At 44.8% G+C, this 24,448-nt stretch overlaps 1 protein-coding gene across 2 annotated transcripts in view; it reads left to right on the top strand.

Annotated features, from left to right (window-relative positions):
* The first annotated feature begins 473 nt into the window (after window positions 1-473).
* The window catches only part of Bicdl1 (BICD family like cargo adaptor 1), a 68,591-nt gene continuing 44,616 nt past the window's right edge, over window positions 474-24,448 (top strand). Inside the window, exons 1-2 of one of the 2 annotated variants that reach the window (XR_007833990.1) lie at window positions 474-940; window positions 7,289-7,504. Coding sequence is in view for 1 of the 2 variants with exons in the window: in XM_051176481.1 (XP_051032438.1) it covers window positions 500-940; window positions 7,289-7,504 (657 nt within the window). In the remaining variant the exon portion in view is untranslated. The remainder of the gene's footprint in view (window positions 941-7,288; window positions 7,505-24,448) is intronic. The other variant, XM_051176481.1, reaches the window with a different exon arrangement.

Here is a 24,448-nt window from a genome sequence, read left to right as displayed (position 1 = left end):
GTCACCGCCGCCGCTGCTGCCGCCGAGCCGGGGGACATGGAGTGCGGCTGCAGGGAGCGGCCGACGGCAGCAGCAGCAGCAGCAGCAGCCACCGCGGAGCGCAGCCCGCCCCGTGAGGCGCTGGCCGGCCGGCGCCGGCGGCGGCAGCAGCAGCAGCAGCAGCAGGGCGGCTGAAAACCCCGCGCCCCCGCGCTCTCCCCTTCCCTTCCTCTGCCGCCGCTCTCGCCCACCCCGCGGTCCTCGTCCCCGGCGCGCGCCGGCCGCTGAGCCCCGGGGGCGGGGGCGGGGGCGGGGGAGGGCGAGCCGAGCGTGCCGCCCGCGCGCGCCGCGCCCAGGGTTCGCGGGGACCCGGCCGGGGGGGGCGGGAGGGGGCCGGCGCGTGCCGCCGAGCGAGGCGAAGCGCGGGGCGGCGCGGCGCGGCGGGGCCCCTCCCCTCCCCCGCCGCAGCCTGGCGCGCGCCGGCCGGGCCGCACCGCTGCGGGCTCGGCGCGCGCGGGCCATGTCCGCCTTCTGCCTGGGCTTGGCCGGCCGAGCTTCAGCACCCGCCGAGCCGGACAGCGCCTGCTGCATGGAGCTGCCCGCCGGCGCCGGGGACGCAGTCGGGAGTCCCGCCGCCGCCGCCGCCCTCGTCTCCTTCCCCGGGGGCCCCGGGGAACTGGAACTGGCCTTAGAGGAGGAGCTGGCGTTGCTGGCGGCCGGGGAGCGGCCGTCCGACCCCGGGGAGCATCCTCAGGCGGAGCCGGGGTCTCCGGCTGAGGGGCACGGACCGCCCCCGCCGCCGCCGCCGCCTACCCAGGATCCCGAGCTGCTGTCGGTGATCCGACAGAAGGAGAAGGATCTGGTGCTGGCGGCCCGGCTGGGCAAGGCTCTGCTCGAGAGGAACCAGGACATGAGCCGACAGTACGAGCAGATGCACCAGGAGCTGACCGATAAGCTGGAGGTGAGGACCTCCCGGCGGCATGGGTGGGAAGCCGGGTCCTATCCCTGGGCGGTTTGTGGAACCACATGCCTCCCCCCCCCCCCAGTGCTTTTCCTAGCTGGAAGGAAATCATCCAGAACAGATTGCAGGTTGGATAGTTTGGGTGATCATGGGCACATTCATTGAAGCCACCTGACTTTCCCACCCAGCTGAGATGTGGGTCCCTCCCTGCGCGTTTCCCACCGCTGTGGGCCGTTCTATATATGTACTGTACACAGCGTCTAAAATAGAGCTTACAGTATGACTAATTTATACAGCGCTGAGGCGATATCTGCACACAGAAATGAGCACCACATCGAGAGGCATTTAAAATATGCTTCAGGTGTTGCGAGAGGCAGTTAATCTCTAATCAGGGTGTTAGCCTAAAGCTTTCCAGTTTGGGCATTAAGGCCTCTGGATGCCCTTGTCCTAACTTAGTGGCAGAGAGTTGTGGGAAATAAGTGTTCCTAAAGGAGCTTTATATAGCTTTCAAATACTTAGGGATTAAGGGAGCGTGGTTCCACTGCAGAAATCAGAGAGGCAGGGCTCAACATGTGATCGCTGGTGGTGGGTTTAGTTCGGGCTTGAGTGTCTGTATTTCAGTAGTAGTTTTCTGTGTCCTGGGTCACATGTTACTTGTAACTACTACTAAAAATATACTTTTTTTCCGGGATGCGAGGGGAAGGGGGTGGGGGGGGAGTTCCTGGCATGACGGTTCAGTGGGTAGGGACACTTGCTGTAGTTGGGTCCCTAGCACCCATGTGGGGCAAAGGAAAACTGATGCTAGCAACTTGTCCTCTGACCTACACCCCCCCCCCCCATTAAATCCAGTTCTAGAGCATAGGTTTTAAAAGTAATATTTTCTGTTGATTCGTGTTGTTAGTTTGTTTGGGGTTTTTTTCTTTTTCTTTTCTTTTTCTTTTTTTTTCCTCTTAAGCAGAAAAAGGATTTTGACTGCAGTTCTAAAGAATGATGGCAGTTCTAAAACAGTAGGTTTTCAAAATAAAAACGATCAGGAATCGTGTTTGGCAGTGGACGCAAACATCCTTTTCTGCCTCCGACTGGTTCTTTTCATTCTTACTACAAGAACGTAGGACAGATGTGAGTAGGCCCACAATCAGTCCTTGTCTGGTTGCATCCCATTCTGCTGCTGCTGGGACAGTCGGAGTGTGAACTGAGAAACACTCTCGTAATAAGACTGAAGGGCGTCTGTAGTCCAGTGACCTGTCAAGTTAACTCGGAAGAAAAAAGGAAGCCGGTGAGTGTGAAGTGTTTCAGCTGGTCTGGGAGCCAGGCCTGCCAGGTGATGGCCTCCTGAGATAGGCCCTGAAAAGGAGCCTGTGAAACCCGGGCCTAGACCGCCAGGGCAACAGAATGCTGAGTGAGTGGATTGGATTGCTCGGTTTTCACTTGAAGCAGAGGTCTGGAAATAAAAGGTTGACCTTTTTTCTTCCTAAAGCGACTCCGTTACATGACACTGGGGCCCTGCTCCCAGAGATGGGTGCTAGTGATTGGAAATTCCTTCAGTGAGGGACTTGAAAAGAGCATCCCATCAGTCTGATTAGTGAGAGATTTCATGGTGCACAGTTACACAAATCCTGGTTCCCCTGTGGAGCTTTCAGTAAAGGAAAAGGGCTTCAGGATTCCACAGCAACCGAAAGATTCCACTGTAAAGGGATAAATAAACAACCGTGGGCTTTTATTTATTTATTTATTTTATTTTTGTAATTGACTCCGTGAGCAGGGATGAAGTAGCTTAAATAGCGTAAACTGTCTTCTGAGATCTTGGCTCTTCTGTATCAGTGCTTGCGAATGCTAGCGTTGCACTTGTAAAGTTCTGGAGGCTGGTTCCACTGCACTTTTTGTACATGGTGAAAGTCGTTGAGAGAGTAAACTATATGTTGCCTGCACTCTGCCGCAACTTAAAAATAAACACAAAAATTCATTTATGCTGCTGCTTCTGTATGTATTTGAAAATTACTTTTTTTTTTTTTTTTTTTTTTTTTTTTTGAGATAGTCTCACTGTGTTACTGGTGTTGGCTTTGAACTCCTGAACTTAAGAGACTCTCCTGCCTCACTCCCCAACCAGCTGGGCGATAGGTGTACCCTGTATTTACTGGTTGCTTGTTAACGAATGAGTGTACTTATCTGACGATGTTGAGGGTTGCCCCACACAGCTTATACTCTCTGCCCTCGTTAATTCTTGCAGCGCTACAAGTGAGAGCGACTAATTTATCTGGGTCTATAGTGCATTCTCTTTAGATTTGTTTATTTTTATGTGTATGAGTATTTACCTGCACGTTTTGTTTATTTTTACTTTTATGTGTATGAGCATTTGCATGTTTTGTTTATTTTTATGTGTATGAGTATTTACCTGCAGGTTTCTGTTTATTTTTACTTTTATGTGTATGAGTATTTGCCTGCATGTTTGTATATGCACCATTGCATGCCTGGTGCCCACAAAGGTCACCTCTCCTGGAACAGGAGTCACAAATGAGTCACCACGTGGTAGCTGGGAACCAAACCCAGGTGCTTTGGGAGAGCAGACATGCCCTTCACCTGGGGGGCCCCCCTCCCCCAGTTATTTTCTGAGCAGTTTAGATTCTATAGTGTCTGATTAGACAAAATACTTTCTAAAGTTTAACTTAGCTGCTACGTTTTTAACTAAACACTTGGAGTAATAATAATAATCCTCTAAGAACTTACTCTTTTCCAAGAACTGTCAGACATTGACACCAAACACATTTTCCAACAAATGAGTTTGGAGGGGATGTGGTATCCTCATCTAGGGTCCACCCTTGGCAGCACAGTGGGATCCTGTATCCAAAAATAAAATAGTAATAACAGTAATAATAAAGATCAGCGGTGGTGTTCTCAGGGAGTGGCTTTGTTTTGGTCTCATCAAAATGGTCACCTTTCTAACTTCAGAACAAACCATCTACGAGATCTTTTCTGCCTGCCATTCAGGAGTCTATTTCTGAACGCCACACTTGGGATTTTATCTGGTTGTTTCAAACATAAAGCATTTGATTCTGTATAACTGTCTCTCTAAAGGCATATTAATGATCTTTAATAGTTTAAAGGTTAACATAGATGTTTTATAGCTTGACTGAATATTTTTACTGCTCATATGCTTAAAAACCCAATTGAAAGGTATTTTTGATTATTACTTCTATCTCTGTAGTTAGCTCTTTTGGTTTAAAAGCATACTTCTAGCCAGGTCCTTATTTTTTTCTCATATATGAGCTTAGGTACTAACTTTCTTTTTTATATATTGTTCTCTGAAGACCATTGTCAGGTTCTATTTTTTTCCATCATGGCAGATAGTAGATTGTTTCGTTTCTACAGAAGTAGTCTCTTCTGTCTGTCTGTGGTATTTTCTCTCCCCATCCTAGCCTGATTCTCTTAGTTTGGGTATCTTTTTTTTTTTTTCTTCCAGTAAGGGATAGAGGGAGCTGGAAATGAGTGTCTGGGAGTCACTGGTAGATTTGGAGAAGGGCCCAGGAATCCTGATGTACGTTCAGCGCTTGCTGCTCAAGAGAAAAGAACTTCTGCGTGGTATTTTTCATGAGCGATGGCCTGCCCAGGCTTAGGATGGTGTCATGTTGTTTTTGTAAAACATAATATTTCAACAAGTGTCTAGTAACACTAATTTTTGTGTTTTAGAAGTCGATTAATTTGTTCTTTTTTTCTTTTCTTAGTAGTTAGTTTTATATTTAGAGAAAAATTGGAATGATAATAGAATATCCATATACCCCACAGCCAGGCTCACCTTGTTATTAATTAGTGAGTGCCCTAAGCCTGTATCGGATGATTTTTTTTTCTGTTCCAGGATTCCATATTACATTAGTTTTTTTATGTCTCCTTAGACCCCCTGTTAGACTTTCTTGTTTTGGTGGCCTTGGTAATTTTATTAATTTTCAAAATACCAAATAACCCTGGAAAACAAGAAAGCACAGACACAGACCTCTATATTTATTAACATTCTCCTTAGACTTTACTGAATTTTCATCTTAAGTTTTGTTTTGTGTGCATTGATTGGGGTTTTGTTGACATGTATGTCTGTGTGATGGTGTCAGATCCTCTGGAACTGGAGTTACGGACAGCTGTGAGCTGCCATGTGAGTGCTGGGAATTGAACCCTGGTCCTCTGGGTTGTTAATGCAACGTTGGCTCAAGTGAAAATACAGCTCTAGGAGAAATTCCTCCGAGTTGACCAAAGGCCAAATTCTGTACAAAATGTATCTAGGGTTGAGGCACCTGAAATGGGGGGTGTGTTTCCTGTTAAAGAAAATTAAGGACAGATTAGATCTGTCAACAACACCTGTCTCAACTCCGCCCTTCAAATGGATTGGCTGGTTTCAGTGGCTTAGATGGGTGGTTCACTGGCAGCTGTTTGCTGAATATTTTTAAGTGTCTCTGTTGGTTTAGAACACAAGCCTAATTTGTCTGTTCTCTCTGTAACGTTGCCTTCCGCTCAGTCGTTTTCATGTTGAGTAAGTGTTACGGTCTTAGGGCTGCAGTTAGCTTTTATCTCTATCTTTGTGGATTTTATTTCTATGTCTGTGGATTTTAGGATTGCAGTTAGCTTTTATCTCTGCATTCTATCTATGTGAAATATACAATGACCAAAACATCCTCGGTTTGCAGAGTTTCGCAGTATCAGCAGCATGAGCAAACGGTGTACGTGCTGGTCAGTAGAAGTTTCTCCCTTGTTACTCTCTTTCCCACATGCTCCAGACCGAATAGTGTGCGTTTAGTAAAATATAAAGTTGTGTGACTTTTCAGGCAGTATACCGGAGTGACTATACCCAAACTGGCCCTTAATGTAGTCAGTCTGCAAGTTTTCACGGAAGTTTTCACGGACGCTGCCCTCGATAGATAGTATGCTCAGAATTTTAATTTTGGATTGCTGTTTTTGTGTTTGGCAAGTTCTCATGACTGCCCTAAAACAGGACAAATTTTCATTTTGCGGGGAGGGTAAATTTGACTTTTAGGAACATTTACAAGTCACTCAGCAATGTAAAGAGTATGATGACGAGATGAAATGGGATCATTTAGGCCCACCTCAGATTTGACCTGCCGGGACTGGTTTTCTTACCCGACAGTAAGCTGGCACTTGCCGTTTCCAAAAGCGTTCTCTACTCTCCCCCCCCCCCATATGTTGAAAGGTACGAACTTCGGTTAAGATTGTGTCTCCCCAGGAAGAGGTGGCCAAGTACTCTTAAGTAAGAGAGTCATTGGTTCATTTCTGGGTGTTGAAACCTCATTCCAGTCCTGACTGAATCACAGCCTTAAGAATTGGGATCCAAGGCAGTATTGTTTTGTTTTTGAGCCAGGATCTCAGACTGTAGCCTCGACTCATGGCAATCCCCCTGCTTTCCCAGTGCTGGGATTACAGGCACGGATCACCACGCATAGCTTAAGTCAGTGTACTTTGAATAGTTATACTAGAACTTCGCTGAGGTCACCAAAGGTCGAGTACTGTTACTTGAATTAGAGGGAAGCATAGGTTTGGCTGTTGGGGCACTGTGCTTTTCAAATAGGATATATTTGCCTCTGAATTGCTTTCTATCTCACACAAGTGGAAGAGATATGCTTGTTCCCTGCAAGCCAATGGACTCCTTTTTGATGGAGTTACTTCACACCATCTTTGCTTTTCCTGTATGATTTAAAGCTGGTCTGACAGGGCTGCAGAGATAGCTCAGTGGTTAAGAACGCTGGCTTCTCTTCCTGAGGGCCTGGGTTTGGTTTCAGCAGCCATCTGGCAGCTTGTAACCATCTGTAGGTCCAGTTCCAGGGATTCCAATGCCCGCCTCTCACCCCCAGCACCAGACACACATGTGCACAGACATAAAGTAGGCAACACACACATAAATTAAGGCCTGAAACTGAACTTGCCTTAATGCTTTTGAAATGTAGTAGTATGTTTTATATGTACAGTGGCCAATATCTGCTAAGCTATGATTTGGAGCACTTGTAAGCATCTAGCATTGAGCATAAAGGATGGCTCCAAGAGAGGCTTCCCTTAAAAAATACAAAGAGTGCTTTGGTTGTTGGGCTCATTTTTAGTTGTTTAAATATATAGTTTAATAAAAAATGACTTGTTAAATTTCAAATGAATTCCCGAAGAATCTAGAATCTCATGCCCAGGGAGAAATGTTTTCTCTGGGAGACAAACTCCTTCCTTGTTCTAGAAGAGGATATTTTTGTAGCTGTGAATTGGACAACGTGCCCTATGTGGTAGGGGGTTTGGTTGTGCTCCCTGTCTGGAAGAAAAGGGGAAGGCAAAGGCTGTGGAGTGTTCAAGTCTCCCCTTTTCCCACCCCAGCACTTAGAACAAGAGAAGCATGAACTGAGGAGACGGTTTGAGAATCGGGAAGGGGAGTGGGAAGGCCGGGTGTCGGAGCTGGAGACAGACGTGAAGCTGCTGCAGGATGAGCTGGAGAGGCAGCAGGCCCACCTTCGAGAAGCAGACCGAGAAAAGACGCGAGCAGTCCAGGAGCTGTCAGAGCAGAACCAGAGGCTGCTGGATCAACTCAGCAGGGTGAGTCACGAGAACTTTCCTTGTAGAATATTAAAAGCGGAAACCAATTCCCTGTACTGGTTGGTAACTGTCTATGTGAAGGAGCCTTTCTGCACCCCACCCCACCCCACCCCCCAAGGAACTTGTTGGAATCGGTTTTTTCCTTCCCGAGATAGATTTGGGAATTGAACTCTGGCCTGTGAGTATGGAGCCCAGGTGTCGTCAAGAATTATAATAAAGGAGTCAGGAGCCAAGATCCAGGCCCATGATTCCGCCATCTGTAAGACTTAGTCTTTTAATCCTCTAAGATAGAGGTGCTTTGTGTATCTGGTGTGTGTTAGCACTCTGTAAAGATCTGTGACTCTTTACCCGGGGAAAGCCTACCATCGCTTGTAAAATGATTAATTCATTAATTCAATACATAAGAGGTGCTGTCTTTAACTGAACAGCTCAGGGAAATAAACATACATTATGAAAGGAGTGTCTACATTTAAGTTTTATCACCACATCAAGTAAAAATTCTTTCACATGTGTAGATAGGATAGTATCAGAAATGTAATCAACTAAGCTCAGGACTAATCATTGGGAAGTAGGTGGTTTGAGAGTTCGGTGAGTAGAAACCTAAATATAGTACATTCCTTTTAAATACCTGCGGGAGTGGGCTATACATTCACTTAAGACCCGGGTTTGCTATTGAAACTCAATCCTTCTCGTATGTTAAAAGCAAACTAGCCGTTCTTTAGAAAGAGATGTGGCCTCTTGTCCCTTCCCTCACCGCTGCCGTTCTTTTGAGGGTCCTGTGTCTTCTGTGTGGCCTTGGAGAAAGCTAAAGGCAGCTGTGGTAGATTCCCAGATTTTGCCCCAGGTGAAGGCTGACTGTGTGATGGTATTTGCTGGTGTTCTCACAGTTGCTTGTTTTTCTACGGGACTGGGAGACAGGTGAGTGTCTTCCTACGCTCTAAAGAATGTCAGCTAAATGCTGCTGGGGAGAAGGGAGGGACCATACCTGGTGATGTGGGAGACAGCAGCTCGCAGAGAAATGCCAGCAAATCTGAGAGGTGTTGTAGGCAGAGCTGAGTGGCTTCCCTGATTTCATGCGGAATCTATACCATTGGATTGGCGGGAGCAGCAGAGCCCAGAAGCCATTTCACAGGGCGGCTCCACACCAGCTTTCCTCAATCAGTTCTGAAGTGCCTTTTAGTAACCGGGCAGGAAGTCTCTATCCTTGTAAAAATGTGATAAGTTTTTGAGTCTTTCATTATTCATGAAAGATTAACCAGAGAAGTCTGGCCAGATTGCTGTATTTGTTCAAAAACTTTTAACTCTAAGCAAGTGTTTCAAATGAACTTACAGAATGAATGCAACAGAAGGATTAAGGGGAAATTGAATTTTCTTGGGCCAAGTTCATGTGGCAAATGTAGATTCAACCCTGCTGTTATATGATCTGGAGAAAGAGAGGGGAGCAAGATGAAGTTAAAAACAGACGCTAACGTGACCCAGAGCCTGGAGTTGACTGTGCTTGCTAGCTGGAGGGACTTGTTGCTGCCCACTGTCCTTCGCTTTAAAATAAGCTGACATTTGTGCTGCCGACAAGTACCGTTGAAATGAACGTGGAAAACTGTGGGCTGTGGAGATCGCTCAGTGCTTGCCAAGCTTTGCCAGGGAGGTCCCGGGTTTACTCTCCAGGACACTGGTTCTCGGCTTTTATGTCACAGTCCCCTTGAGGTTGAACAGCCCTTCTACAGGGTCACCTACGATCATTGGACAACTCAGATATTTACAGTTCATAACAGCAGAAAAATTAGAGTTATGAAGTAGCAACAAAAATAATTTCATGGTTTGGCGTCATCACAACATGAGGAGCTGTATTAAAGGGTTGCAGCGTGACGAAGGCTGACCAGGGTGTGGAGGTGCAGACTGTTTACTGAAGTGGCATCTTCAGAGTTGTCCTGTTGTCTGCAGTGCTTCCAGATATTCCCTCTAGATCTAGATTCTTGGTATCCTCTCTGGCCTTGAATGTAGGCCCTGGTGGTTGTGTGGCTTGTAAGCAGAACAAGTGCCTGAGGTTTCCATCAGCAGCAAGTTTAGATTGCATTTTATTATTGCTTTATTAACTGGGTATTCAAGAGCCAGAGGAGCTAAGTGCTTAGAGGGGAATTAAAATTCTCACAGGACAAGATGGCAGCCAGCAGAAGTGGTAGGAAGCCATGCTCTTTTACATTGTGTGTAATGAGGCTCATTCACTTGTCTGTTTTCCTGAGGCAGGGTTTTTCTGTGTAGCCCTAGCTGACCTGGGATTCTCTCTATAGATCAGTCTGGCCTGGGTCTAAAGGCATGCACCACCATGTCTCTTTATAACCATGTAATATATACTATGAAAAACAGAGTCCAATGATTCTATAAAACATTTGTTCAAAGTATTTTTGCATGTATTTGCTTTGGCTGGCATGGTGTCCAAGGTTGCTGTTAGCAATAAACAAACAGCTATATTGAGATTAATTCATGCTCTGTAAATGTTACCCTTTAAAGGTATGCAATTAGTTGGATTTTACTGCATTACAGTTACGAAGCCATCACTGCTGTCTATTTAACAGAATATTTCACCTCCCCAAAAAGAAGTGTTGTAGTTGTTAGCAATCACTTTTCACTATAATTCAGATCCCCCATGTCTAACCCCTGGCAACTTGTAATGTACCCTGATCCTCATGTTTTTCCTTGTTTTAGACTTTTTGTGGCAGTGAAATCCTACCAAAAAGCCATTTATGTGTGGCTTCTCTTAGTGTTTACCAGGTTTATTCATGACTTCACTCCATGTTATGATTGAGAAATATCTCATAGTTACATATAGCAATAATGTATCCATTTACCACCCCATTGTTACAAGTGTAGCGCTAACGTATCCACTCACTGCCTCATTGTTAGGTGAAGCAGCAATGTATCCACTCACTATCCCATGGTTACATATAGCAGCAATGTATCCACTTACTACCCCATTGTTACATGTAGCAACAATGTATCTATTCACTAGCTGATAGACATTTGTTGTTTCTGTTCTTTGGTTAGTATGCGTAAAGCCACCATGAACATCCATCAGCAGGTCTTAGGTGTTCACAGGTCTTTTGGCTAAGATGGGATGCTGTGAATATTTATCTTCCTTGAGCTCCTGGGTCCCCATGATGAGGAAAGGACTTGTTGCTGCTCTTCGTTTCACATCTGGGAAAACTTGAGGAAATAAAGATTCGTGACTTGATTAAGTTTCTTTCACATCTGGACTGACTAGATTTTCTATATCCTCTATTCCAGACTTGTAGGGCAGCAACGAAGCTCACAGGCTTTGAAGTCAGACTGCCCTGCGGCAAAACACCAACTCCGGCATTTACTAGCTGGCTGAATGTAGAAACGTTATTTTACCTTTAGTGCCCTCCTCTGTGTAATAGAAGCAACTGTATTGTTATTAACCAGGTCGTGTTATGATGAATATGTAATAAGGACACTTAAGGTTCAACCCTCAGTATCTGATGTATGTTAAGTGCTTAGTAGTTGTCATGTTCTCATTGTGTGGATGGGGTTTCCCCAGCTGGTCAGACTTCGATGTCTTAATAGTGGGATAATGTGAGATCTAAAGGTAAAAGTCATATTTTTGTAAGTATGGGAGTTTTTCATTTTGATCAATACTGCTCTGGTGAGGGTTATTATCTTCCTCTGTAATTCGGGCTAGTTTTGGTCTTGAGATTTTCTCTCCTAAGCCTCTCAAGAACTGGATTCTAAACAAGCTCCTTCATGATCTGGGTTGGGTTTTTTTTTTGTTTGTTTGTTTGTTTGTTTTGTTTTTTGTTTTTGTTTTCCATTTAAAATGAAAAGTGAGGCAGGAACTGGTTGTATTTTATTCTGTGATACTCTGTATCTGCTGGGTACGCTTCATATTCTGGACTTATCTTCTCCAAAGAACAAGCTATTCCTCTAAGTTCTCTCCTAGCTCCTAAGAGGCTATCCTCCCTCTCTCTCTCTCTCCCTCCCTACCTCTCTCTCTCTCTCCCTACCTCTCTCTCTCTCTCTCTCTGTGGCTAACATGTTGAGAAAAGTGTAAATTCACTTTCTAATTTAGATAGTAACACCACAGTAGGGCTCAGTACAGTGGTTCTCAACTTGTGGGTCGAGACCCCTTTGGGGGCCAGTGACCTTTTCACAGAGGACACCTAAGACCCTCAGAAGACATGTATTCACATGACTGTTCATAATAGCAGCAAAATTACAGTTATGAAGTAACAACAAACGTGATTTTATGGTTGGGGTCACCACTCCCTGTGGAGCTGTATTAATGGGTTGCAGCATTAGGAGGGTAGAGAGCCACGGGTTTGATAGGACCTGGCAGATACTCTCATGGTAACTACAACAACAGAAAGAGTACAGTGGGACTTGACTTCTGGGAGAGGAGAGGGTTAATATCTTGCACTGTTAAAGTGGGGGATTGGTGGGAACCCTGACACATAATGTCCAGTTTCTAGAGTCTCTCTCGGATAGCAGCAGCAAAAGCATAATTTCTGCTCTGTTGATGAGGCCTGAGATGATTGGTCACTGGCTTAATTTACTGGATCTGGACACTGTTGAGGCTCCATGGCATGGTCATGAAGCTCCCTTACCAGCTGAAAGCCAGAGCAGTGATTTGAAGGGTGCGGATACAGCAGCCTTGTTCCTCACAACAATGGTAATAGTAGTAGCAGGCTCCTCTTAAGCCTTTTCCGTCTTCAGAAGAAGATGTAAGATACTTCAGAGTAAGATACCGGTTTCAAAATGAGTGTCAGTTGTGTCAGAGACTTCAGTCAGGTGTAAAATAAAGCACTTTCACATTTTACATGGATGAAGCACTGCTCAAGCACAGTTTGAAACGTTAGGGAGAGGCTTGAGCCTGTTGACCAAAGAATGGAGAAACCAATGGATTCCTTCTGGACACTGAGATTTAAAATTGCTTAGGGGATGCTGAACTGCTCCTTCCTCAAAACGCACAGTCCTAGAGTTTAGAGAAACTCGTTAGTTCATCATTTATGTAGCACAGAGTCCTAGTTGGTATTAATAACAAAAACCCACAGATAGATATTCTGAAGATCATAAAAGCAAAGCAGCCAGACACTAGAGAGTTCTCACCCCTACCCATGCTCAGATCAAAGGGCAATCGTGTCCTCAGACTGCATCTGTCTCCACCAAACCTCATCCTGCACGGAGCTTCTGCCTCCTCCGCCGTATATTCCTCTCTAGTGCTGGGCTTAAAGGCCTAGGATCCCAAATGCTGAGATCACCTTTGTGTGAGCTGTTTCTCTCTTAGACAGATTGAGTCTTGGGTAGCCCAGGGTGGCTTTGAACTAGCAGAGATCTGTCTGCCTCTCCCAAGTGCTGGGATTAAAAGTGGGTGCCACCACTGCCTGGCTGCTATGGCTGTGAGCAGTCTGGTCTTCAGACAAGCTTATTTGTTAGGTCATAAACAAAATACACCACGCATTTGCCTGTAGTTTTATACATGATATACTAACGATATCCTTTCCTTCTCTCTTGTGTACCTCCAACTTTAGAACAATATGCTTGCTTCTTGACCCATTTTACTGACGGGCCCACCCAGAGCTTCAGTTCTGTACAGGACTGATTACATGATATTAGTGCCTCTTTGGATGGAATTATGCAGATTTTTCTTTGTCTGTTTAAAAACGTAACAAGATATTACAAGGATACAGAAAACTGAAGAGAAAAATATAAAATCCAGCATTTAAAGCAAATTGTAGCATTTCGAAGGCAGATGTGGTGGCACATGCTTGCCAGGCATCTTGCACCTGCCCACATCTTAACACTTTGTTCTGTTTAGTTGAGATTTACATATGGGTGTGTGTGTGTGTGTGTGTGTGTGTGTGTGTGTGTGTGTGTGTGTGTGTGTGTGTGTGTGTGTTTTGCAGAGCTGGGATTAGAACCCAGGCCTCTCACATCCTGTGTTATTTTAAGGGTTAAGATGTCCTGTTTACATTTGTAGCTCTCACTGCTATCTGCATTTCTAGAATCAGCCTTCTTATTTGTACTTCTTATACTTATACATGCATGGATGTTTATATATATTTGACAAATGGAGGTATTGTATAAAAGGATTTGCAATCCTTGTCTGGGTTTGATACTATGTTTTTGGATTTTACACAGGCTGATAAATATAGCCTTAGTTCATTTATATTAACTTATTTAGTATCCTATTATGTAGGTACAGGAAAATATTATGTATTTTATTGGTGGACATTTAACTTCTAGTTTTTCCATTACTGCAAATTTTCTGTGATAAATATTTTCTGCATCTCTTCTTATGCACATATATTTAATTTCTCTGTGGATAAACTTGTAACAGGAATTACTGCATCTGAATTTAAACCCTTCTTCAGCTTTATATAATCTTGCCAGATTCTTGAAAGCCTTGCTATAGATTTGTATTTTTGGTTTTTTGTTTTTGTTTGTTTCTCGAGACAGGGTTTTTCTGAGGCTTTAGAGCATGCCCTGGAACTTGCTCTGTAGACCAGGCTAGTCTCGAACTCACAAAGTTCTGTGTGCCTCTGCCTCCTGAGTACTGGGACTAAAGGCATGCACCACCGATGCCTGGCTAGATTCGCATTCTTAATCAGCAGTGTGAAGAGTCGTATGTGGGTCTTGTCTTCTCCTGACTCCTCATGATTATCAGATTTTAAATATTCTAAATTACTTGTGAGGTTGAACATCTTTTATTTGTATGTTTGAGTTGTTTGCTTTCTTCATGCTTTACTAGAAATATAAAAGGGTTTTTGTTTTTTAATTCTTGATGCTCTTGTAGTTTCATTTTATTTACTTAAGAGATCTTGTACTAAACTGTATGTAGGCTTTTATAAAAATACTGTATTTTAATTATATATGTGTGGGCATGTGCATGGGAGTGCCGTGCCTGAGGGAGGGGTCATGAGTTCCTCTGGAGCTGGAGTTACAGGTGGGTACTGGGAATTGAACTTATGTCTTCTGGAACAACAGGATATGCCTTTAACTGCTGAGCCATCTATCCAGCCCCAAGTATTTAAAGAAATCAAATGTATGTCATTTCCTAAATGGTTTTCTTTTGTGTTTTGAATAATCTTCTAGATCGTAAAGCTTCTCTCTTCATATTCTAATTAGGAAAGCATAAGTGCTTTCTAATGTTTGAATACTAATCTACCTGAAATTAAGTTTTTCTAAAATATGAGATGGGATATGTGTATTTTTTATTGGTTTTTCTAAACGGTTTCTACATGTAACAACTCTAGCTGTCCTAGAACTCACTCTGTAGACCAGGCTGGCTTTGGGCTTCGAGTTCACAGAGATCTGCCTGCCTCTGCTTCCTAAGTGCTGGAATTGAAGGCTTAAGCCACCACCACCTAGCTCCTAATATATTTTTTTACATGAGTTGTATCAGCATGGTTTCCTCCCTGATTTGTAGTTGTATGTAGGTTTTCCGAGTTAAAACCAAACAAAAAAAACAAAACAAAACAAAACAAAACAAAAAAAAAAAAAAAAAAACAAAACAACTAACGGGGAGGTTTTTTTGTTTTGAGACAGATCTTTCTGTGTAGATTAGGCTTTTCTTGAACTCACAGAGATACACCCGCTTCTGCCTCCAGAGGAGTGATGTCATTAAAGGCACGTGCTACCACATCCAACTTTTTAAAATTGTAGGCATTTGCGGAAATCTTGTTTGCTAAGGCTGCCATAACAACATACCATAGACTCATTGGTTCCTAGTTCTGGAGGCTGGAAGTCCACAGTCAGAGTGTGGCCTGGGTCACTTCCTTCTAACCAGAGGGCCTGGTTCAGTCCCGTCTCCTTGGCTGGTAGATGCTGTCTCCCAGGGCCTCCGTGCATGTGTATCCTTCTATGTTTTCTTTTTGTTGTTGTTTTTGAGACAATCTCACTGTGTAACTCTGGCTGTCCTGGACCTCAGCATATGGACCAGGCTGGCCTTGAACTCACAGAGATTCTCTTCCTGCCTGACTCCTGAGTGCTGGGTTTAAAGGCGTTCATCACTGTCTCTGTTTTGAGATCTGCTCTCCTTATATAAGACTGCCAGTTATATTGACTTAGGGCCTTCCCGAATGATCTCATTTTGACTTGTTTACATGTGTAAAGGGAGCTGGAGAGGAGGCTCAGGGTTAAGAGCACTTGCTGCTCTTGCACAGGACCCAGACACACAACCATCTGCACCTCCAGTTCCAGGGATCTGATGCTCTCTTACGGCCTCTGCTGGTGTCAGACACGGAAGTGGTGCCCAGACATCCATCCGAACAAGATACCCATGCACAAAGTAAAATTGAACTTGTTTACATTTGTGAAGACTTTTTCTCCCAATAAGTTCACACTCTGAGGAAATGGCACTTGGACTTTAAAAAAAGGACACGATCCAGCCCATAATAAAAACATTGAGTACTTCTGTTTTTTGCTAATAACACACCTCTTGTGTCCTAGTTGGTGCTGTCCGAGGGACAGTATTCATGGTAACGCCACTTTCTAGGAAGGTTCCATACTCTTATAACACATTTGTACATTAAAGAATTTGTGCCTCTAAGATAGACAACTGAGAAACAGAGTGGTCAGTGGAGAGATGCCTGGAGTGCTTAATTTTATCCCTTGGGAAAGTTCCAAGTCCGTAAATCCCATTTTTCTTCTCTAAGGACTTACCTACTTATCTACATTCTCTTCTGAGTAAAAATTGGAAGGGTTCTTTTTTGGGGGAGGGGGGTTGGGTCTTCTCGGTGACCAACAGATATTTCTTGTTATTTGGTTGTTGTTGTTGTTTTTTTTTTTTTTTTTTTTTTTTTTTTTGGTTTTTTTGAGATAGGGTTTCTCTGTGTAGCCTGGGCTGTCCTAGAACTCACTCTGTAGACCAGGCTGGCCTCGGACACACAGAGAACCGCCTGCCTCTGCCTCCCGAGTGCTGGTACTGAAGGCGTGAGCCACCACTGCCCTGCCCGACAGGTATCCCTTGAGTGAGGCTCTAGGAGTACAGTGGAAAGCCAAACCCTCTGTTTAATGAAGCCAGCAGGAAGAGATGGGAATAACTAAACCCATCTCTAGACTGCGGTGGCAGGTGAGAAGGACGGTTTGTGGGAGTGAGCAGGGAGGGAGAGCTGCCTTTGAATGACTGTGCAGTGAAAGCTTGGTGAGTGAGGCAGCCAGCAGCTATGGGTGAAGGGTTCTTGGATGGATGCTGTTAGGTTGTGAACTTTGAAAGCTGGAGCATCTCTGTTTTCTTTGCTGCTGTAAACCATTATCTATCAGGATTGGAAGTCAATAAAAGGTTGTTGGTTGCTTCTAAATATTTTAAAATAGACAGGTGGTGGTGGCACCCTCCTTTAATCCCAGAACTCAGGAGACAGAGGCAGGTAGATTTTTGTTCATTTTCACAGGACACACCTATTAGTTGCTTTTTTTCTTCTCACTGTGTCTAAGTTAGGGTTTCTGCTGCTGTGAAGACACACCTCAAACAAGGCAACTCCATAAAGAAAAGCATTTAGTTGGGCTGGCTTACAGTTTCAGAGGTTTAGTCCATTATGGACACGGCAGCACATGGCGGCATGCACGCAGACATGGTGCTGGAGAAGGAGTGGAAGTTCTTTCTACATCCTGATCCACAGGCACCAGGAAGTGAACTGAGTCCCACAATGGGCATAGCTTGAGCACAGGAGACCTCAAAGCCCACCCCCACAGTGGCACACTTCCTCCAACAAGGCCACGCCTCCTAATACTGCCACTTTCTATGGGGGCCATCGTTATTCAAAAACATCACACTGTAACCGTACAAGTCCTCCCCCAGTTTCTCACACGCATGACCAGTTAAACACCCGGTTACTCTGGTTATGACAGTGTCTAGCTGTGCCAAAGCTCAAAGCTGGTGTTTGGGCAGTATATAAAAGGTGCTTTCCAAAGGCTACATGAAGCCAAAAGGGACTCTCACCATTGAGTCACTGAGATCGTAAGGTGGTTCAGAGCCTTTAAAGGAAGTTGGGCATTGGTCCAAAACTAGGAGGAACCAAAGCCTTCGTTTTAGACTAGAGAGACTGACAGGAAGATGTGCCAGAGGGATCGTCTAAAGATGCCGATGGAGGGATTAAAATGAAGATCCCCTTTAGGCAGCTCAGGTGAAGCCAGGCAGTCTGAAATCTGTGTCTGTCCAGTCTCAGTACCCTGAAAGGTGCCCTTTCAGTGAATTCGATGTCTCTGGCTAGGTTGGGTGGCTGCTGCTTCTTTTTATTTTTTTTTTTAAGATTTATTTATCACATATACAATGTTCTGTCTGCATGTCTGCATGCATGCATGCATGCAAGAGGGCACCAGATCTCATTACAGATGGCTGTGAGCCACCATGTGGTTTCTGGGAATTGAACTCAGGACTTCTGGAAGAGCAGCCAGTGCTCTTAACCTCTGAGCCATCTCTCCAGTCCTGGGGTGCTTCTTAAGCTAAGCTTTAGTGATATCCTTTTAATAGGCAGAAGCTCTAGTGTTACCTCTACCCCTAGCTTCTCAAGTTGTATAATTTTCATTTTAATATACGCTTGCAGGGATTAAACCCAGGGTGATTTCTGGGTTTAAAATAAACTAAAGTACTGAGGAAGCAGCTCAGTGGGAAAGCTCTTGTCCTTGCACAGGGTCTGTGCTCACTTCACAGCAGACCACCCCCTCAAAAAAGCAAAAGCAATTAGATAGGCCTTAATTGGTTTTCTCGGATGGCAGAAATACCTGGTGTTTACTGGAAAAGGGAGTAGAGAACATTTGTTGTGTGAGACAGTGAAAAATTCCCACGATCCTAAAGAAAAATGACAATTTGACGTTCATCTTAAATTTTCCATACACAGTATATACATAATTGTTTTTCCATTATTAGCTTTATTTTTTTTTTTACTTTTGTGTCTTTAACTTTTGCATGTGGTAATCCGTATAGTATATGGGTGGTTAGTGTAATCATTTGCTACTGAGTGACACGTATTACAAACACTATTAAGTAAGCATCTTTGCACTTTCTGAAGCTTGTTTAGACCAGAGTCTCACCACATAGCTCAGGATGGCCTCAAACTTACGATCCTCCTGTCTCAGTCCCCTGAAGCTTATATGCCCATTCCGCCATGCCTTCCTTCCTTATTTATTTATTTATTGCTCTTTCTTTATCTCCTGGTGTGTGTAGTTCATGCACACTTGTGTACAGATGAGAGAGCCACTTGTGTGGAGATGAGGTGTCTTCCCACGTTATTTCTCACCATACTTTTTGAGACAAGGTCTCTGACTGAACTGGAACTCCCTCATTTCAACTAGACTGTCTAGCCAGTGGTCCCCAAGGATGCTCCTGTTTCTCCCTCCCAGTGTTAGGGTTGTAGGCACATGGCTCCGCGCTCAGCTTTTTGTGTGGGTACTGGGTCAAGTCCTTGTGCTTTCATACCAGGCACTTCACTTACTGAGCCCTGCTTTATTGCACACTAGAAGTGGGATGGTTTGTTCAAAGGGCCTCGACATTGCAAGTTTTAATACTGTTACACTGTCTTCCAAGACCAAAGCCTACCATTCCGCCTGTATAAGTCACATAACTATTTAACACAAAACAGTCGTCGTCATCACAAAATTCTGCAAGATAGCTACCTGGAGAACGTATGTGTTTAGGTAGACGTGGGTGTTCAGAAATTCTAATTTTCCTTTCTGGGGACAACGTTCTGGAAATCTAGAAGTAGTCTGCTTCTTGGACTTGCTGATGTTGTAATTGTTAAACATTTAAATAAATGCATGTCTTATGAAACTGTGTGTTACATTTCACAATGAGAAAGGTAGGTCACCTGCTGAACAAATGTGATGTGAACATTCTGTCTGTGAAGGCGCTGGCTTAGGTGCTTAGGTGCTGCAGAGTAAATCCACCATCTAGAGTGCACCCTGTAATATACTCAGCTGGGGCCCGGGCCAGCCTGGGCTGTATCATCGCAGAACCGTGTGTTAGACAACAGCAGAAGAGTATGAGGTAAATATGTAAACGTCTCAGATCAGTAAAAGCCAAGGAGAAGAGAAAGTGGTAGCTGTGGGGTTGCCAGGAAGAAGCTTTGGAGATTGGGTTAGGGCAGGAAAGAAAGGGCGGTTCCGAACAGCAGTGTGTGAAAACCGAGTGGAGAGGCAGCTGGTGTGGCTGGCATGAAGAGGGCAGGTGATAATAACAGGGCTTGTGTGGAGCCGCCCGCCGTGCCCTGGAGTGGGGGTTTTATGTTGGATGCCGGAAGGCAGTGATGTGACTTGGACAGGGGAACATGGGATTTAATTGATGTTTTAAAGGATTGCTCCAGCTGTTGTGAGAGGACCCTAGGGCCAAGGGTAGAAGCATGGCAGTCCTTGGAGAAGGCAAGCGAGTTTACAAGTGGAAGGAAGCGTGTCGTAGAGGAGGTGAGGAGGATTAAAGTGTTCTGTTTAACTAGGGGGGAAGTAACATTGTATTTCAGAGGAAAGCTTGGCTTGGGAAACAGAGGAGCTGCTTCCAGCCTGTAGTGACTGAGTCTCAGTTTCTGTGTTACTGCAGTGAGGCTGAGCTGGGTGACTCCTGAACCTCTGAACCTCATGTCTATGTGAGTAATCTCTGAGAGAAAGAAACTTCCCGGAGAAAACTCACAGGATGTGGTGCATTGTGAATCTGGGGGGTTTATGATGTTTCCTTCTTTGCACATAGGAAATATTCCTCCTCTGGAACAGTGGTGGCTTTTTTTTTTTTTTTTTTTTTTTTCTTACCCAAAGGTACTGCCTCTGTGTATTGAGAAAAAAGCTTGAAATGATTGCTAGATAGCCTGAACAAATTTTTTTTCCATTCTGATCACAACACATAGGTACTTTCCAAGCACACCATCAGTGGTGTCAGGGGTGAGGTGTTTACATGATTTTCCTATTTAAACTAGGCGTCATAGAATGAGGGTTGTATGAGGTTGACATTTTCTGGCTTTCTACGAATAAGTCAGATTTTCCACATTGCCCTTGTGTGATTAGTTGCATCCTTAGCTGCGTTTTCAGAACGGGAAGAATTCCCCCTACACACCTCTAGTCATCAGTTGCTAGGTTACAGCTTTTTACATTGTCCGGGTCTGCTGCTGTTGCTATGGATACCAGTTATTCCTCTGTGACACTGTTCTGACAAGGCTCAGAGCGCAACACATGTAATTGTGATGTCAGAGATGTTGTAGCTTGTAAGTCCTTCCCTTTACAACATTAACATTGGCAGATATGGGTTCTCTGTGTTATAATATATAAATGTAAGATATGAGATATTAGCTGAATGCTTGGTATAACCCATCACTTAAGATCTGAATTGTATTATACAGAAACAAAGCCAACATAATAATATGAATGAGGCCTCCAACTCATGATCCACACAAACCAACTTCCCACCTCCTGTTCTAGGGCTGAACACAAAATATAACCATTATCCTTAACACAGCCTGAGAAGTAGGGGCATTTGGCCATGCTTTCTATAAACTTATTTTATAAGTTTTTTATGTGTATATGTGTTTACCTGTGTAAATTTATGTGTACCATGTGTGTGGGTAACCCAGAGACCAAAAGAGTGTGTCAGAATCCCTAGGACTGGAGTTGTAGGCAGTTGTGAACTGAACCCAGTCCTCCCCAGGAGTAGTAAGCGCTCTTCACCTCTGAGCCATCTTTCTAGCCCCTTCTATCAGATTCTTTATCAAAACAGTATTTGTCATTCAGTAACGTGGTTATGTTTGTTTTCAAGCAAGGTTCTGAAAAGCTGAAGGCAGAAACTGTGTCTTAACTGGAGGGTATTTGATTTGGGGATTTTTGTTTGAGCTAATGATTAGTGTCCGGGCCCACACTGAGAGACGGGGTCTTATTGTGTAGCCCTGGCTGCCCCGAAACTCACTGTGTAGACCAGGCTGGACTCAACCAGAGATCCACTGCCTCTGCCTCCCAGAGCTGGTGTTACAGGTGTGAGCTGTCCCCCCCCTTCCGACAGTTTTTACCCTTGTGGTGTTTGGGGCCACACATAACCCTGGTAGGCAGGAGGGAGTTCAGCAACAAGCATATGCCTTACCCTGAAGACTGGGAGAGATGCTGTTTTGACTTAAGATTTCATGGTGGTGGGGCTGGCAAGATGCCTCAGCAGGTAACGGTGCATGCTGCCAAGCCTTATGACCAGGGTTCTAATCTCAGAACTGACTTTTGCCAATTGCCTTCTGAACTCCACACCTGTGCTGTGGCTTGAGTGCCCCCCCACAAAATGTTTTTTAAAAGTTGGGGGGTTCATGGAAGCTTTGTATCAAGATAGAAGCCCTAGGAATTACAGTTGATAAAGGGTAAGGTTAACACATGATATCTAGTCTGACCCTTTTTGAGCTCACAGTCAACTAAGGTGTCAAAGTATGTGACTCATGGAGATGGGGTAGGGTTTGGTTGGGGCGATAGGGCAGGACTGGAGGGTGAGGGAACTGGGATTGACATGTAAAACAACTTTGTTTCAAATTTAAGTAAAAGGTCAGAGACCCTGCGGAACTGTGGCTATTGTGAATATTGTTTAAAAAAAAAAAAAACTTTTTTGAAAACGTGGTTAACCATCTTCAGTTAAGATGATTCTGGGTAGGTAAGGCAGTGGTGGCGCACGCCTTCAGTCCCAGCACTCGGGAGGCAGAGGCAGGTGGATCTCTGTGAGTTCGAGGCCAGCCTGGTCTACAGAGCGAGTTCCAGGACAGGCTCCAAAGCTACACAGAGAAACCCTGTCTCAAAAAACACCAAAACCAAAAACCCCAGATGATTCTGGTTGCTAACCACATCCCTCAAAGTCAGGTAAGATGAGGAAGCAGAGACCCTGACGAAGACAAGGGTGCTGACCCCCGGTGAAGCTCCCCTCCCGTCAGAACCAGAGGATTCAAGTCTGCCCTCCTTTCCCTTCTCTCCACCCCAGAGCGTTGCTCCTGGCCCTTTCTCACTATGGCAACGGTTCTGGTGGACCGCTGGGCAGATGACGGTGACGGGAGGGAGGACGGATGGTCTCCTTTGCATAGCCAGGGAGGCCCTGTCCATCTGCACTTTGCATTCCTTCCCAGTCTTTCACAATGAATGTGTTTGCCCCTGTGTTTTAACCAAATTAGCCTATTTCCTGTGAAACACCGCCCGTGCTTTCCCACTTGGCGCTGTCCCCTCCCACTGCCACTTGGAACTCCCCCAGGTCCCCAAGGCCAAGCTCAGCTGCCACCTCCTTCATGAAGCCTTTGATTTGCTTTATTTTTGAGACAGGGTCTTTGATAATCTAGGCTGACCCGGAACTCACTGTGTAGACCAGGTTGGCCTTGAACTCAGCAGCCCTCCTGCCTCAGCCTCCATGTGCTAGGGTCACACAGGTGCTGTGTGTCTTACTCCAATTTTAATTTCTCCTAGTAGCCACCAAGAGCAATACCTTTCTTTTGTTTGCACATTCTACCTACTGTGACTAATTCACTCCTTGATTCTATGTGGTCAGGATGTGGTCTCAAGGCACTTCCTATAGAGGGGTGAACATTTTTTCTGAAAGTTTCGTGTGTGTGTGTGTGGGACTAGAGTTGATGTTCAGCATATATCGTGTAATTCTGTGGTTCAAGTATGTAGCACATGTGACATTTACTAAAAGGTTTGCAAGCACAGAACTAAGATTTTACTTCGTTTTGTACACTCATTCCTGCTATATTCTTTTACCAGTGACTAGATCATTGTGAGTCCTCATAGCAACTTAGTATCCAAAAGGACCCATGGTTTATAAATTGAACACAACTGCAAATATATGCATGCTGTCTGGGTTTAGTGGATACTGACTGTGATCCCAGACGTGAGAGGCAGAAGCGGGCAGATTACTGTAGGCTCCTGCCATCCAGGATGAGTAAAGACAGCCTGTCTCAACATAAAAGTGGAGAGTGAAAAGCAGTAAGGATGGGCTTAGAGATGGAGCCCAGGCCCTGTCAGATGGGAGCATTGTGTCACTGAGTAAATCTCCACCCCATTTTGTCTCTTTAGGCACAAGGTTTTTGTTATTTATTTATTTGGGTTTTTTGAGACAGGGTTTCTCTGCATTGCTTTGGAGCCTGTCCTGGAACTAGTTCTTGTAGACCAGGCTGATCTTGAACTCACAGAGATCCCCCCTGCCTCTGCCTCCAGAGTGCTGGGACTAAAGGCGTGCGCCACCACCGCTCGACTATGTGCTGTTGATAAGACAGAAACCTACTTCATAAACTCATGCGAAGACTACGTGAAAATAGATGTATTGTCAGCCTGGTGATAGCTACTCAATTAAGCAGCTGATGTTAGTAGCAGTATAGTAGGAAATGCATGGGCTGGGAAGCCATAGAGGTGTGCGTTCCAAGTCACCCGAGTCAGACCAGATCAGGCTTAATTGCAGTGCAGACGATGGGTAGTTGCAGACATCTGTGTTGTGCTTAATTCCTACAGACCAGACTGTTGTTTGTATCTGTTCTTTTGTTTCTCAGTCCTTGTCAGAGTCATTTGGTAAATATGACCTGTGTTCTGAGGTTAATGCTGTCACCCTCGGCTGCTTAGCAGCATCACCTGAGCAGCTCTTGAGACAAATGGTGACGCCTGGGTCTTACCGGGAGAGGCAAGAGGTCTTGGAGAAGACCAGGGCACCAGCGTTTTAACCAGTTGATTAATAAGTGTGCCCGAGGATGAGTGTTACTATTCTAGTGTGACCCCAGAGTTGACGACAGCTGCTCTTACCTAATTTAGTGTCAGCAGCTGATACTAAAGTATCTTTGTCCCTTCATCAGTAAGGACCACAGTAAGTAGACTTGTCACCATTTCCTGGTTGACTGCTACTACATCACTGGACCCTCCTGGACAAGCCTTGCCTTCACCTCGGTACTCAGTTGTTGTCTGGGAAGGCGGTCACAGAATGAAAGTGAGTCCTCCAAGCTCGTTGAAGACAGGCCGCAT

The sequence above is a fragment of the Phodopus roborovskii genome, unplaced genomic scaffold (genome assembly GCF_943737965.1).
Source record: "Phodopus roborovskii unplaced genomic scaffold, PHOROB, whole genome shotgun sequence".
In the NCBI taxonomy this organism is placed as follows: Eukaryota; Metazoa; Chordata; class Mammalia; order Rodentia; family Cricetidae; genus Phodopus; species Phodopus roborovskii.
Note: the sequence above shows the minus strand (reverse complement) of the source record. Positions and strands in the feature narration are given on the sequence as shown.